At 47.2% G+C, this 15,312-nt stretch overlaps 1 protein-coding gene across 6 annotated transcripts in view; it reads right to left on the reverse strand.

Annotated features, from left to right (window-relative positions):
- EXOC6B (exocyst complex component 6B) overlaps nucleotides 1-15,312 on the reverse strand; it is a 244,112-nt gene that overhangs the window by 98,583 nt on the left and 130,217 nt on the right. For all 6 annotated transcript variants that reach the window (XM_052681846.1, XM_052681843.1, XM_052681849.1 and 3 more), the window contains 7 exons: nucleotides 8,467-8,550; nucleotides 8,291-8,337; nucleotides 7,283-7,403; nucleotides 5,158-5,229; nucleotides 4,925-5,022; nucleotides 4,437-4,542; nucleotides 3,165-3,274 (listed from right to left, as the gene is read on the reverse strand). In XM_052681846.1, coding sequence (XP_052537806.1) covers nucleotides 3,165-3,274; nucleotides 4,437-4,542; nucleotides 4,925-5,022; nucleotides 5,158-5,229; nucleotides 7,283-7,403; nucleotides 8,291-8,337; nucleotides 8,467-8,550 — 638 coding nt within the window. The remainder of the gene's footprint in view (nucleotides 1-3,164; nucleotides 3,275-4,436; nucleotides 4,543-4,924; nucleotides 5,023-5,157; nucleotides 5,230-7,282; nucleotides 7,404-8,290; nucleotides 8,338-8,466; nucleotides 8,551-15,312) is intronic.

The raw sequence follows: 15,312 nt of genomic DNA on the forward strand, positions 1-15,312 counted from the left end.
CCATCCACCAGACAACAGCACAGTTAAATATAGAAAGAACAATAAAACCTAATGCTGCGATGGTCCACAGGTGGCAAAAAAAGTGACATGGTGACACAAGGGTACCTCGTGGCATGGGGGGAGTTGATTGCTGCTGCCAACAGAGTGTGGGAACCATGAGCTAGAGAGTCACGAGGGCTGGAGCCACGCTCAGAAAGGGCAAAAGTAAAGGTGGATGGAGCAAATGGTGGATGGAGAACTGCATCCAGGCCTGGGGCCCCCAGCACAGGAAGGACGTGGAGCTCTTGGAGAGGGTCCAGAGGAGGGCACTGAGATGAGCAGAGGGCTGGAGCAGCTCTGTTGTGAGGAAAGGTTGAGGGAACTGGGATTGTTTAGCTTGGAAGGCTTCAGGAAGACCTCATTTGGCCTTCTAATATTTGAAGGGAGCATACAAACAGGAGGGGGAATGGCTATTTTTACAAGGGTGGATAACGATAGGACAAGGGGGAATGGTTTTAAACTGAGACAGGGGAAGTTTTGGTTGGATATGAGGAGGAAATTTTTCACCCAGAGGGTGGTGAGGCACTGGCACAGGTTGCCCAAGGAGGCTGTGGATGCCCCATCCCTGCAGGCATTCAAGGCCAATTCTACTATGCCATCTTCCACGAGGTTTGCACACCACAAACACAAAGCAGGAATGTTCCTTGAAGTCTGATTCTGAGCAGGATGTGTGACCAGGAGCAGCAGTGCCACAAAGAAGCATCACTGAAGGTTCACCACGAGGACTGGGTGCTATCGTCCCTCGCTCAGCACCTTCAAGCTGACCCAACGCAGAGCAGAATCACACCCAAAAAAAGGGCTGATTCAGGTGTTCAAGGCTCTAATTTATTATTATTAATAATAACTTTATGACCTAAATTATGCGCAGCCCTATAAAGAATTGGATCCAAAGCGCTTCCAGGATCGCTGGGAACAAAACGATCCAAGTCCTGGTGCATCAGAGCTGCCATCTCCCACTTCTACCCACTGTTTTCCAAAGATATTCCCTATCTTTAGAATGGGAAACTCCATTGGAATGAGTGGGAGCCTTTCAGTGAATGGATGCTCTTAAAGACATCTCCTCAACGAGCTCACACACATGCCCCTTTTTTTTTCTTTTCCCCCCAAAGGGAGAAATGCTGAACATATAAAGGAGGTTTTCTTTCTCCTAATCAAATTAATAGAGCCAAACCAAAAGAATTTGCAAGCCCTGGAAATGCTCAGTAAGCTCCACATTTTCTTCAAATACTTTAAAAGCAAAACAACTTTCATAAGCATATCAACATAAAGGAGTCTACTCCCATCCAACAAATACAAGGAGCCAGTTTAAAATAATAATTAGAAAAAATACAAGCTACATTTCCTGCCACGGGCTCTGTTCTCCAGGAAAAGACTGCAGAGCGTTTAAGCAAACTGTCTGGGTTAGTGACAGCTGATGTCCCATATCCCATAGCAGTAGTCATGACCTTCAGGCCCCCCGTGACTGACGGGCTGACCCCAATCACTCCAGGGTGCAAGGTAAATGACAACCAAAGAAGAACAAGAAAGAGAAGAGAAAGAAAACTTGCTGCCGGCTTTGTAGCCAAGCTTCCTAATAAAACCTAATTCAAGCTGTCAGGGTGAAATGAAGAAAGTGTCAACAGGGGTTTTCAGAGAAATATTCCAAATGTTTGGCTAGAATGTCCAAGAGCTTGGCTCCCCTCCCCCAGCCCCAAACCACTCCTCAAAAAGGGCTGGAAAATCCAATGTTGAAAGGAATTTTAATAACTTGTCCGGGGGGACCCCGAGGAGGGGCCCCAGGGAACGCTTTTCTTCCATTCCCTGACAAACCCAATCATCTCTGTAATGGTGAAGAGCACAAAACTTGTGAGGGAAGTGCCAGCCGAGGGCTTCGGTGAAACCAGCATCCGTGTGAAATAGGACCATCCCGCCTGCCTTAGAAACAGAGCCATTTAGTGGTGACCTGCAGGTTAAGAGCCTTGGGAGCCACCAAAGAGAACAACCTGCCACCAGTGAATGGCTGAGGTTGAACCCGAGGAGGGGGAGCAACATCCTGTGCTTTGCACAACACGTCCTGGGAAAGACGGAGGGAGAGCGGCTCTCCAAATTACCACCCCTCTCACAAAGGCAAAGAACTGAAAGAACCCCTGAGTGGGCACCCTAACATCTGGTGAGACCACAAAACACTGCCTGAGGTTCACATTAACACAGGGGCCGCCCATGGCCATGACATGGAATTGCCCAGGGAGGTGAAACCCTGTGGACAGACCCAGATTTTACTGGTATGGCACTGAGAACACAAGAAATGTGTAATGAGGGCCAGGTTGGATGGGGCCTTGGGCAGCCTGGTCTAGCATTACATGTGGAGGTTGGCAGCCCTGTCTGCAGCAGGGGGTTGGAGCTTCATGATCCTTGAGGTCCCTCCCAATCCAAGCCATTCTATGATTCTATGAAGTCCTTCTGCCCTCCTGATGCTTCTAGCAAGGTAAAAGCTTTCACTGGGTGCAAAAAGAAAGCAATTTCTGGCTAACAGTTGTCTTCCACTTCAGCACACACACAAGGCCAGTATCTAGGAGCAGTGGGATGGAGGAAGGATGGTAAACACAAAACAGAGAATATTTGTACATATTCTCCAATGAGAAATACATATATATATGTAAATATACATATATAAATCCCTAAACCAGAAGCCAGAACTAACCACCACACAGGGCAAAATCAAACCTTGGGCTTTCTGGCCAACACACTCCTTGAAGGACAATGTAGGGAAGCTGCATTGCCATCACACACAAGGCACTAACCCATCCTTTTTTGGAAAGATTGGCTCCAACCATCTACCATGACTCAGAAATGTCTCAGAAGGATTGGCTCTCTCCCCTTTTACACACCTAGCATGGCACTGGGCTCTTTTTCCCTACATAAGAGAGATTTATGGAAGACTTGGCCAACCAATGCTGCAAGGGGCCCACCAGCCACCTGCATCCTGGGCAGAGTGTACCCAGGCAGTTGAGTGGCATGGAAGGCTGAGAACTCATCTTTTAATTACACTGAGATATTTCAATGCCAACAAAACTTCTTTTTTTGACTCGATGATCTCTCGAGGTCCCTTCCAACCCCCCATGACCAGGAACACAATCATCCCCTACCTCAAATGAAGGTCTTCTGAAAACTTCAGACAGGCGTAGATGAATTCCTTAATCTGATTGTAAACTTTAGGCACAAACTCAGAAAAGGGAAACTTCTTTGGAAACGGTTGCTGTAAAGAACAGGAGAGAATTGAAGTCAAAGAGCAGATCTTTTAGAGAGAGAACTGCTCTCACAGCCAGCCCAGAGTGACGACTGCTTTCCAGTAACATGTTCCAAGCAGCCAAATTAATACTAATATTAGCTGAGTCCAGCAATGAAACAACAAGCCAGCATTTATTGTATATTATATAAACATTTCAGCCAAGTGAAAGACCAGATAATCACTTACAAACGGCACACGGGCGCATAAGGGATTTGGAGTCTGAAATGGGCTGGAAGGAGACTTGTAGCTAGAAGGGAACAGGCAGCACAAAGCAATTCTTATTCCCTCTTTCCCAACTCCCTTATTCGTAACAAAAAAGCCTATCAGAAGATTCTTTGCCATTACTTCCCACCACACACAGGCATTTTGCTTGCTCACCTCCCCAGTTACCGAACAAGGTGAGCACTTGCTTACAACACAAAAGCCAAGAGGAAACAGATGTCCTCTCCCTCACAACCCACATTTTCACTACCTCGCTCTCACTCGTAGCACAGCTGTGGCTGGGAGGTGCAGAGCAGAGCAGTAAAAGCTGGACCCCATGATACAGTCTCAAGGAAGGCCACAGACTTTCTGAAATCTAAACACTTGACTTGGACCAAAAACCCTCCCAGCCATAATTAAGTTCACCAGGCTTGGAGCTCGCTGGCTGCCAGATGTGGAGCACAAGGCCAAGCATGCTTTTAAGGGACACTGCCTAGGTCAAATCTGGCTACACTGTTAGGCTCTGCATGCACGCACTTTTACAAAAGCCAAGATAGACCACTTCTTGTTTTTGGTTGGTTTTATGTCTTTTTTGTTAGACAGCATTAGATTAAAACAAGTTGAAGTCAGTAACGGTTCATACAATGGGAATAAAACACCAATGGAAGGAAGTGTTTTCATCTCTCTTCCATCTACTGCAAGTGATGCTGAACTGCAACAGCACACTGTGCTCTGAAAGCAAAATGGATGAGGTATTCCTCACCCACGCCAGGAGAAGTGCAACACATGGAAAATCTATTTGTCCTTTTCTCTTTTTGTTTCGAATTGCTGGGACCTTCTCAGTTCTACTTCTCAATGCCAGTAACAGAGGTGTGGGCTTTCAGTGCACTGGGAGTCACGCCGTGCCAGTTGCCTCATTTCACATTACCTTTTCAAGTTCTGCATCCTGGAATGGGAACTGTCCAACTATTTTCTTATAAATCTCTTCATTTGTCACTGGGATGGGACTGTAGTTATCTGAATCGAGTATATTTCTAGAAGAGAAGAAAGCAAGAAAGCTACAGCTGGGGGGGCTGCAAGGTCCCTTCCATGCTATGATTCTATGCTTCTATGATTTCAGGGGGAAGTTTTTTACCAAGAGAGTGGTGAGGTGCTGGAACAGGCTGCCCAGAGAGGTTGTGGATGCCCTGGCGGTGTTCAAGGCCAGGCTGGATGGGGCCCTGGGCAGCCTGGTCTAGTAATAGGTACAGAGTTTGGTGGCCCTGCATGCAGCAGGGGATTGAAGCTTGATAAATCCCTTGAATCTTTTCCAACCCCAGCCATGCTATGATCCTATGATTCAAGTAAGACTTTTATTTCTTGGCTAAAAGGACTTTGTAAGGCATGTCTCCTGGGTTTACTTAAAAAGCTTCTTACCTGAAAACTCCTGACCATTTCTTCAGCAGCGTTTCACTGTATTGGTCTTGGATCTCCAGCAGCATGTCGAAGAGCTGGTTCACTGGGAAGCCATATCCCTGCCACGAGTGGAGGAACAGAGCAACTGCATCAGCTAACAAGACATCGCTGAGCAGCATTTGTTGTGTTTGGGGAGCTTGCATGCAAACCCTCCCTGCAAACATGCCTGCTGGCAACAGACAACAGTCACCTACCTGGAGTGTATCTGCAAAGAGGACGATGAGGTTCTTCAAGTCCAACACCAGGCTTGGGTCTGAGCAATACGACTGCAAAGAAAGGAGCATTAAAACACGTTTTCAACCACAGCATGCAGGAGAATACTGCTCTCAGCCCTCCTGCCTTATCACTCCAGTGATAATACATAGGCACACTGTGCAGCCCCAGGATCAGCGGTGTTTATTGCATAGTCCATGCCTGAAAGGCTTGCAGGGCTCGGGAAGGCACGCTGATAAGGGTATCTCTCCTGGTAGTGCACAGCTCATGAGGCTCTCCGTGATGAACAAGGATTTCAGTTGCTCTCCAGATACCTGGAGTGTTTCTAAGATTACCCAGAAGCTGCTGGGGAAGTGAGAGGAGATGAAGCAAATCAGTGTGCTGCCGTGGCAAGGAGACAGCAGAGCCTCTCATGTAATATTTAGTGTGTTGTGTCTAATGGTAATGAAGCATTGCGGCGAGGCATCCCCGAGCCCTACGCCAAGGCTGCATTGCTAAGTGGAAGGTTCAGGCTGAGGAAAAACACACTGCGTGCCTTTCAGCAACCTGATGGTCAGAGCTACAGCAGATGTGTGTATTTACTGTGGGTCAGGATGCTGCCTGAGGCTCTGAAGACACTCCTGTACCCCACAGCAGCCCTGAGCATCGCCCAAGGGACACCCAGCATCACCCACATCAGTCCCACCCTATCTGCACACCAGCAGCAAACTTCAGCCCTGCTGAAATATGCAATGTTTCAGACAGGCTCTTACCAAATATAGAATCATATGCTGGAAAAAAGAGACTGAGATTTAAAGCTCACTGGAAACTCAAGGGGGAATGGCTCCATTAATCAATGAGAAAGACTGGAAGAGACACGTTTTCCATTTCACTCTCCAAAAAAGAAAGTCAGAAAGAAAGATAATGCCCTGAAGCTATCAGGAATGATAAAAGATGTCCCAGTCTACAGCAAGGGAAGAAAATCCAGGCGTTACATTTGGCCGAATGGGAAGAACTGAAACAGTCTCAACCTGTGCAGAAGCCTTCCAGCAAGTCTCACCAGCAACGCAGGATGGACAGCACTGCTCTGTAGAGATGACACAGTTGACCACAATAATAGCATTAAGAAATTGTGGCAAATTTTGTGATTACTGAAAAATAAACTCCTGACAGCCATTTCCTGCACTAGGTTAGAACCTACAACTGATGGCCATGGTGGTAAAGGTGAAAGCAGAGTGTGTGCACACGCCTGTCCATCGTGGTCAGCACACCAGCTGGAAACTCCACTCATAAAGAAAAGAATCAAGGAATCATAGAATGGCTTGGGTTGGAAGGGACCCCAAGGATCATCAAGCTCTAATCCCCGACCAATCTCCATATCTTCTACTAGACCACGCTGCCCAGGGCCCCATCCAACCTGGCCTTGAACACCTCCAAGGACAAGAAGTGCAGCTTTATAACACAAGGAGATGTACAACTCTCTGCCTAGTCCCTTTTTGGGGCATGGAAGGAGCACTGTACTGCTCAGGTACCACACACAGTGTTAGATGCATGCCCACAATAAGCACCCCATAGCATCCTCCTGCTGCTGGATGATGCTCCCTCCAGGAGCAGCAGTGGGATTCCAGTGATTCAGGCCCTACAATTTGAAAATGGACTTGGGGAAAGTCATTCAAGATTCTTCTTTTATTGTCAAATGTAGTTTATTTCATCCCATAAACCAACAGGGTGGCTCTTCAGCAAGCTATGAAACATCAAGACAACTCAAGTGCTCCCAGCTGAAACAGTGCATTATTATATCAGGTCATGCATTCTTTCCCCAGTTTTCCAGGACAACCCGACTCCCTCTGCTGGTGCTTTTCAAAAGTGATGAACCAAGCAAAGGAAAACACTGCAGTGCTATATTCTCCTTTCCAGCCTCCCCAGGTATTGCAAGTTTGGAGCAGGGAAATACAGTGCAATGTGAACCAAACAAGCCATAGAGTTCTCCTGGAGGAATAGCAGTGTGTTCCCTCTGTTGCTTCAAAAAGAGTGAAGTCAAAACAGAGTAGTACTGTGAAAGCCAACATTTCCAGCACGTCAAACCCAACTCAAGCAACAGCTGAGCAATCTGGGGCTTTTACTTACTGAGTGTGTCCTCAGTGCTGCAATGGTCTTTGATAACGCCATCTCCCACAGCTCATCAATATAGGCTCTATTTACCAAGCCCTGTGTTGTATGCAAGATGTGATCTTCGACTACAAAAAACCTGATGGGGAGGAGAAAATGGCACTGTTATCAGAAGTCACAGGCATCAAAAGAGATCTGCAAACACTGCGTGCAAGGGACATGCACTGCATGTGCACAGATCTCCACAGCGAGCCCAGATCTGCAGCATCCATCCCAACTACTGCTAAGAACAGATCTTTTCTTCACTTATTGTTTAATGTTGTAGTATTTTCTACGATGCCACACTGCATGATAGCAGTGAGCCAAAAGGCAGCTGTTCCCACTAACACCTCTGTGCACACACAAAGGCAGAGCTTTCCCACTCTGTTATTTGAACAAGAACTGCTGACTGAACTCTGCTTCAGCCAGCAGCAATCGCCTTACAATGGGTTAACTGCAGGGAGAACACTTTAACTGCAGGGAGAACACTCCGGTGCTCTCTACCCCATGCTCTCAGCACCATTTGGAGGCAATCAGTTCACTCCAGTCCTCATTTATCAAACGCATTGGTCCAAAAGCAGCAGCACAATTCAGGGAGCAAGTGTCCCAAAACACAATTTTAAACAGGAACGAGCAAAACCTCTGTTATATTTTGTAGGGAAAATCCAGCCTGGAAGCCTGAAGCTGTGTTAGGTCAGCAGCACACACTGCACTCTCCTCCTTCAGCAAGAAAACAATCAAATAATTGTCAAATATTAAAGAATCATTAAGGCAGAGGAACTATTTGCCTCATTAGCAGGGCAGGCAGGTGGTGCTCCCAGAGGTGGCAGGTTCTTACGGCTGAGCACAGCAAAGTTCACCAAGTTTTGTCTCCTTTTGAAGGACAGACACAAAATAAGAACAATATTCCCTCCTCTCTCTTCCCTTCTGGGCTCCTCACAAATGCAGCACGCACACATTTAGCACCCATATAAAAAGAACACCTACCCTACAATTTGATTGAAGTACCTCCTGTAGCCGTCCAAAGTTTCATGCTGTGACAAAGGAGAAGCGAGCAGAGGTTGAAATAAAGGAGAGCAAAATGGGAAAAAGAAAAGAGCATCCACAAGGCTGGGCTGCTCCATCAGGAGGAACCCCAAGCACTGACCAGGGCATGGCCATACCATGTTGGAAGGAGGCTGCAGCACCAGCCGGGCTTGTTTTCTTCTCTGTTTCCTATAGTAGTTCTCAAAGGTTTCTCGGGCACCCTGGAAAGCAGAGAGGATGAAGTCAAGTAAGCAGGCTTTGAGTTAATCATTTAATTGCACTTACAACACACTGCATCAATGACACAAAGCACGCTTGCTTCCAGCATTCAAGGCCAGGCTGAATGTGGCTCTGGGCAGCCTGGGCTGCTGGTTGGTGACCCTGCACATAGCAAAGGGGTTGAAAGCAGATGATCATTGTGGTCCTTCCCAACCCAGGCTGCTCTGTGATACTATGACTCCATGATACCTGCACAACTCAATCCAAGTGCCTAACGAAGATTGATTTTATTCCAAACACTAAGAGGAACAAACCCAAATACACGTCCAAGTGTACTTGAGTTGGACTAGATGACCTTTCAGAGTTTCCAACTGAAACAATTCTAATAGGACAAGGGGAAATGGTTGGAAGTTGAGGGAGGGAAGATTTAGGTCGGATATCAGGGGGAAGTTCTGTGCTATGAGAGCGGTGAGGTGCTGGAACAGCTGCCCAGAGAGGCTGTGATGCCCCGTCCATCCTAGAAGGTGTTCAAGGCCAGGTTGGATGGAGCCCTGGGCAGCCTGGGCTGCTGTGAAATGTGGAGGTTGGTGACCCTGCATGTGGCAGGGGGTTGGAGCTTCATGATCCTTGAGGTCCCTTCCAACCCTGGCCATTCTGTGACTCTGTGATTCTGTGATCCTCTGACTCTTCTGTGCCCATTTCCCAATATCCTTGGGCAGATGTGGCACACGGTGCTGTGCAACCCTCCCCTTTACCAAACCCTAAGATGGACAAACATCCGATCTACCTAAGGATGGGGACAATGGAACAACCAGAATTTTAGTGCTGGTGAACATCAAGAGGGGACCAGCAATGCCAGAAGGAGCAGCAGAAATTCTTGCACTGATTCTCAGTGATGCAAAGCCACAAACATCAGAGAGTTTAAGAAAAAGATGCTTGGGTGGTTAATACCTGTCAGCAGGAGAAAATAAATGAGTTTTTGAGCTCATTCTCTCTCATGGTGGCCATGCCTCACCCACCACCGGGGTCTGAGCCTCCAGATGAGAGCCAAATCCCAATATGCTCCCATAACACAAGCACGTGGGTTTCCCCTCCACGAGCATCACCCACTCACGCCAGGCACGGCACAGGGGTCAACGCTCTGGCGGTTGAGGCCGTGCATTTGCAGGGGTTTGGTTTTACCAAAAGCTACATCTGAGCATCCCACCCAGGCAGGGCAACGCAGCCACGTGGATCCTCAGATGCCACCCTACCTGCTGAGCCCTCCTGGTCCCCCGGGCTATGGAACACCTCGCTGGTTTTTCTCCCTGCCTGTTTCTCCCTCCCCCGCGCCCGTCCTGTTTTATGTCTGAAATCGGATTATAAACACTTCAGAGAAGGGACAAGGCCTTGCTTTGAACTGGTAGGAGACAAAATCTCATTTGGAATTCGCAAAACAAACAAGAGGCAACAACAAATATCACCTGCCTGAGGAAGGCACCAGACCCCAACCTCTTCTACCAAGACAACAAAGAAATACAAAAGAAAACTCGATGCTAATTTAATGATGCTGCAGCTACTCCATCGTTACACAGCCAGGCTGCCTCAAAATGCCTCAGCTAAAGGGGACCTGGGCAATTTCTGTTTCCTTCTTCTGTATGTCTCGCCATCTGCATTTCTTCTACAGGAGTTGGACTCCATGATCCTTATAGGCCCCTTCCAAGTCTATTCTATGAATCTGTATCAGAGCTCGAGCCCCTAAGCTATGCTGCTGCTCTCAGTTTGGCAGTGCAATAGGAGAACCAGACTGTTCCATATTCCCACTCGACCACCGCTGGGATCAGATTTTAGGCATCCATTAAACTTTGCTTTGCCTCATTCCTCAAAACCTACACAAGTGGAAGAAGAACTCAATTATCTCCCAGCAGCACCGCCGGGATTTGGAGCGAAGCCGCTCACTAACTCAGCACAGCCTGCTACCAATGAGTGATGCAAACCTCCTAATTCAAGGCTTTCCCCCCCCTGCCTCATCCCTATTAAATTGCTGTTGGGCCCCACCGAAGGCAGGAGCCCCAGAGGACCAACCCCCGAGAGCGGCTTTACGCAACGTCCCATGGAAGTCAGCAGGTAATTAATTCCCCATTAGTGAATGCACAGAAGCTGCCATATCCCAAAGCCACACAGGACCTCGGGGACCTCATGGAAGTCTTGAAAGCAGTTCATCTCCCAAAGGCCGGTCTGAAACCAATCAGTTATTTTAAGACTAGATTTTGAACATTTCTAGGACTACGCCGCAGCAATGTGTGCCAGCTGAAATGGCCTACCCTCCAACTGAGCTCCTCCCTGCTCCCCTCACCCTCCTCACACACTTCCTCATGACTGTAAGGCCAAGGGGCGTCCTGTCATCCCGCTCCCTCTTGGGCTCTCCCTCCCATCGCCCTCTGTCCCATCCTCTACCTGCCCACTCCATCGCAGGGCTCCTCCATACGGACATTCTCCACGCAGCTGCCACCAGGCTGTGGGTACAACACGCATCCCTCTGGCCTTAAGCTGAAACCCCTGACCCCATCACTCAGCTCCATTGAGGACGTACCAGCAGGCTTGGTAAAAATTGCTCGTATTCCAGCTTTTGTGATAGCTTGAGGAGTCATAAAGGTTGGAAAAGACCACAAAGATCATCAAGTCCAACTGCTGACCCATCGCCACCATACCCACTAATCGTAGAACCATAGGATGGCTTGGGTTGGAAGGGACCTCAGGGATCATAGAATCATAGAAACATAGAATCACCAAGGTTGGAAAAGACCTAAAAGATCATCCAGTCCAACCGTTCACCTATTCCCAATAGCTCCCACTAAACCATGTCCCTCAACACAACATCCAGCCTTTCCTTGAACACCTCCAGGGTCGGTGACTCCACCACCTCCCTGGGCATCCATTCCAGTGCCTGACCACCCTTTCTGAAAAGTAATACTTCCTCATGTCCAGCCTGAATCTCCCCTGCTGTAGCTTGAAAAGATCATCAAGCTGCAATCCCCCCGCCACAGGCAGGGCCACCATTCTCAACATGTAATACTAGATCAGGCTGCCCTGGGTCCCCTCCAACCTGGTCTTAAACACCTCCAGCCTAATCATATCTGAAGAAGCACAGGAACCAATTTTATCATAATATTCTCTGATCATTAAGCTAATTTGGGTTGCATTTTAACTGAAAAAACTTTCCCTTTTCCTCCAGCAAGAGGGACATGAGGTGGGAGATGAGACATGAGATCCCATACAAAGGCCTTGCTATAAACCTGTCCCACACCTCAGAGGGTCCCTCCAGCCCCACACGGTGCCTGGAGGCTCTGGACATCAGGTCCTCCTGGTTCCAACCCAGCACACGGCTTTAACTTCAGCAGAGGAGAAGGAACAGCAAAGACATTTGAAAGCATTCCCAAAAAAATGTAGGTCATGCTCACATTTTAACAGTTTCCCTAAAATTTATGGCCCCGACATCCCCCTCTCGATGCGCTGTTCCCTGTATTTTCCTCCTTGAGCCTTTTTTGAATGGCCCAAGAATTAGAGGCTCCCTCATGAGAGGCTATTCCAAAGAAAAACTTCTCCTCCCAAAAGAAAAAATAAAATCTCTCAGTGCCATTCACATTTTTCTTATGCACTATTTCATCCTTTTCAGTGCATTCCTCCATCGTCCCCCCAGACCGTCTCATCGCTCATGCATCATATTCTCTTAAGAATGGGAAGCCTTTCTTCCCCTTGGTGGCAGTTTTAGTCAGACCACCCAGTTTCCCACATTTGACCTACTTAGGATCATACAACTTATCACGTCTTCAGATAATAATATTCCTCTTCTCCGGGCTCTATTTTTAATACCGTTTTCCTCTGGGTGAGAAAAATAATAATAATAAAACAAAAGCAAAAACAAACAAACCACACCAAAAAAAAAGAAAAAGAAGCATCCAGAAAACACGACATGGTTCCATATTTCACATAATACTCATCTGGAAACACCACATAGTATTCACACTTCCATCCATTCCAACCAATGCTTTGATAAAAGCTCCTCAGCAGTGACCCACGCTTACACCCATAAGCACGGAGCAGCAGAGCTGTGCATGCATGTGCTTTCCTACTGCTGCTTTCCATGTCCCTTCAGTGGGAAGAATTCAGCTTCTCTTTCTTTTGGTTAGTATCTTATAAAGATTTGTTGCACCTGTAGCACCTTTTCTTCCTAAAGAAGGGTGGAGATGTTAAAGAAATGCATAGATGTGACACCTTAGGACGTGGTCTGAGGACATGGTGGAGTTGGGTTGGATTTGATGATCTTAGAGGTCTTCTCCAGCCTTATTGACTCTGTGATTCCATAAAATAACCTCAATGCATAAGCAGACAGCAAGCAGCACAAGGCCCAGGGGAAAGAATCACAGAATCACAGAACTGTAGGGGTTGGAAGGGACCTCCAGAGATCATAGAGTCCAACCCTAAGGCTATTGCAGGGAGCAGATCCCAGCCCCAGCCTCCCATTGACTTCCACATTCACCACAGACCTTCAACAGCAGCAAGACACTGCTAGGATGTATCATTAGAGAGGCAGAATCCCTTAAGGGTTTCTTGTAAGCTCAATCCAAACTGTGAGGCAACCAGGGAAGCAAGTTGGGGAGAGGAGAGGGAGGTACTTTTCTTATTTTATCCAGTTACTTTTAATCAGAACAGGTTTCCCTCAACTCTCATTGTCTTAATTTAAGCAAGTGGGAAGAGTCCAAAGCTTCACTTCCAAACTACACATTTATTCTAATCAGTGGTCCAGAAAAAAAACCTCAATAATGCCTCATATTTTTAAAATTACCAGGCAGAACTTTCCTTTTCAAATTAGCTTCATAGTTCACAGAGTTGGCAATGAGAGGCAGACAATTAAGATCGTAGATGAGCACCACATAAGGGAAAACAGAATATAATCACGAGAATGCAAAAAAACAACAGCTGAAAAAAACACAGAAAGTTTCATAACTCAGGAGCAGCAGAGAGCAAATCTAGCTGTGAATTATAAGGGAGAAGCATGCTCTAAAGCTCGTCCTGCTATTGTGCTCAGCAAGCACTGAAAATGACCACTAAAATGAAACTTCTCGGATCCAGAACGTACGGATGATGGTACTTTGGGTCATGACATCGGTGCTGATTTGGAGCAGAAACCTACCCCATGCACCTCAGGCACACCCACATTTAGTAATGTATTTAGCAATGCAGAAGCACTTGCTGCTGCTTGACCTGGACTTATATTCAATTTCTCTCTCACTTTATCACAGAGTGATTTTATCATAGGATATCCCAAGCTGGAAGGGACCCATGAGGATCATCTAGTCCAACTTCTGGCTCCACACAAGCCCATCCAAAAATCAGACCATATATCTGAGTGTTGTCCAGATGCTCAGGCAAATGATCAAAGCTCAGTGCCACCTCTGGAATCTCAGAGGGCTGCAGGAAGAGGAAGAGCCATCCAAAATCCACCCAGCAGCATCAGACGACATCACAAGACTCTACCACCATCATTTGCTCTCAAAACACCTCTGGATTTCAAGCATTTAATGAGTCTAATGGGCAACCCCACAAACTTTCACTGGTTGTTCATTCTCTTTTGAATTTGGTCCACAAAAATTCTTAGTCACTCATTTTTGGGAATTCTCTCACCTTTGAAAGAGAGTGAGACAGCATCCTACAAGAGCAAGGTGAGATGCAACACAAACCAGCAGCTTTGTTCCTATACAACCACCTCAACTACACCCTGAGAAGCAGATCAGCATTCTATTGCTTTTAAAAGTCTGCCTTCAACCAGCTCCTTGTACACAAGAACTAAATGTGGAGCAGCCAAAATCTACAACAGTGAGTTAAGGTGTCATATGGATGACATGGGGTAAACACATGAGGGTTGGGATAAATGGGTCATACTCCATAGGGAGGCCTATACTAAGTGGAGAAGTATAATCAGAGAATCACAGAATGGCCTGGGTTGAAAAGAACCACAATGATCATCCAGTTTCAACCCCTTGCTGTGTGCAGGGTCACCAGCTTTAGCCTGTCTTCATAGGGAGATGCTCCAGCCCTCTGCTCATCTTTGTGGCTCCTCTGCACCCTCTCCAACAGCTCCCTGTCTTTCTTGTACTGGGGGCTCCAGACCTGGACACAGCACTGCAGATGGGGCCTCCCAAGAGCAGAGTAGAGAGGGACAATCACCTCCCTGTCCCTGCTGGCCACCCCTCTTCTGATGGAGCCCAGGATCCCATTTGCTTTCCAAGCTGCAAGAGCACACTGCTGGCTCAAGGAGCTCCTTCCAGTCTTGCTTAACATTTTTGTTTCCAGGAGGCAATGGATGTGGCCTCAACTGCTTTCCAGAGGACACCAAGCTGTGGAAAAAATCAACATCCTCATGCTCAAGGGTAGTGCCACTGTCCAAGGGGTCCCAGCAGGCTGGTGGTAGGAGCCAACTAGAATGCAATGAATTTCAACAAGGAAAAGGTAGAGCCCTCAAACCTCTGCTTTAGGACAACTGCTGAGGAGCACCTCTGTGGATAAAGACAGTAAGTTCTGGTAGACAGCAAGCTGAACATGGATCAGCACTGCACCTCTGCTGCAAAGGCAGCCAAAAGCATCTGGGGATCTAACAGCTGCCTTCCCACATCTACAGTATCTACTGAGGAGAAGGAACCAGGTTGGCTTTTCATGGCAGTGCTCAATAGGAGACACAGCAGGTACAAATGAAGCAGAGACATTCTGACTAGTTATGACCAAAA

This window comes from Tympanuchus pallidicinctus, unplaced genomic scaffold (assembly GCF_026119805.1).
Source record: "Tympanuchus pallidicinctus isolate F22 unplaced genomic scaffold, pur_lepc_1.0 scaffold2, whole genome shotgun sequence".
Taxonomy (NCBI): Eukaryota; Metazoa; Chordata; class Aves; order Galliformes; family Phasianidae; genus Tympanuchus; species Tympanuchus pallidicinctus.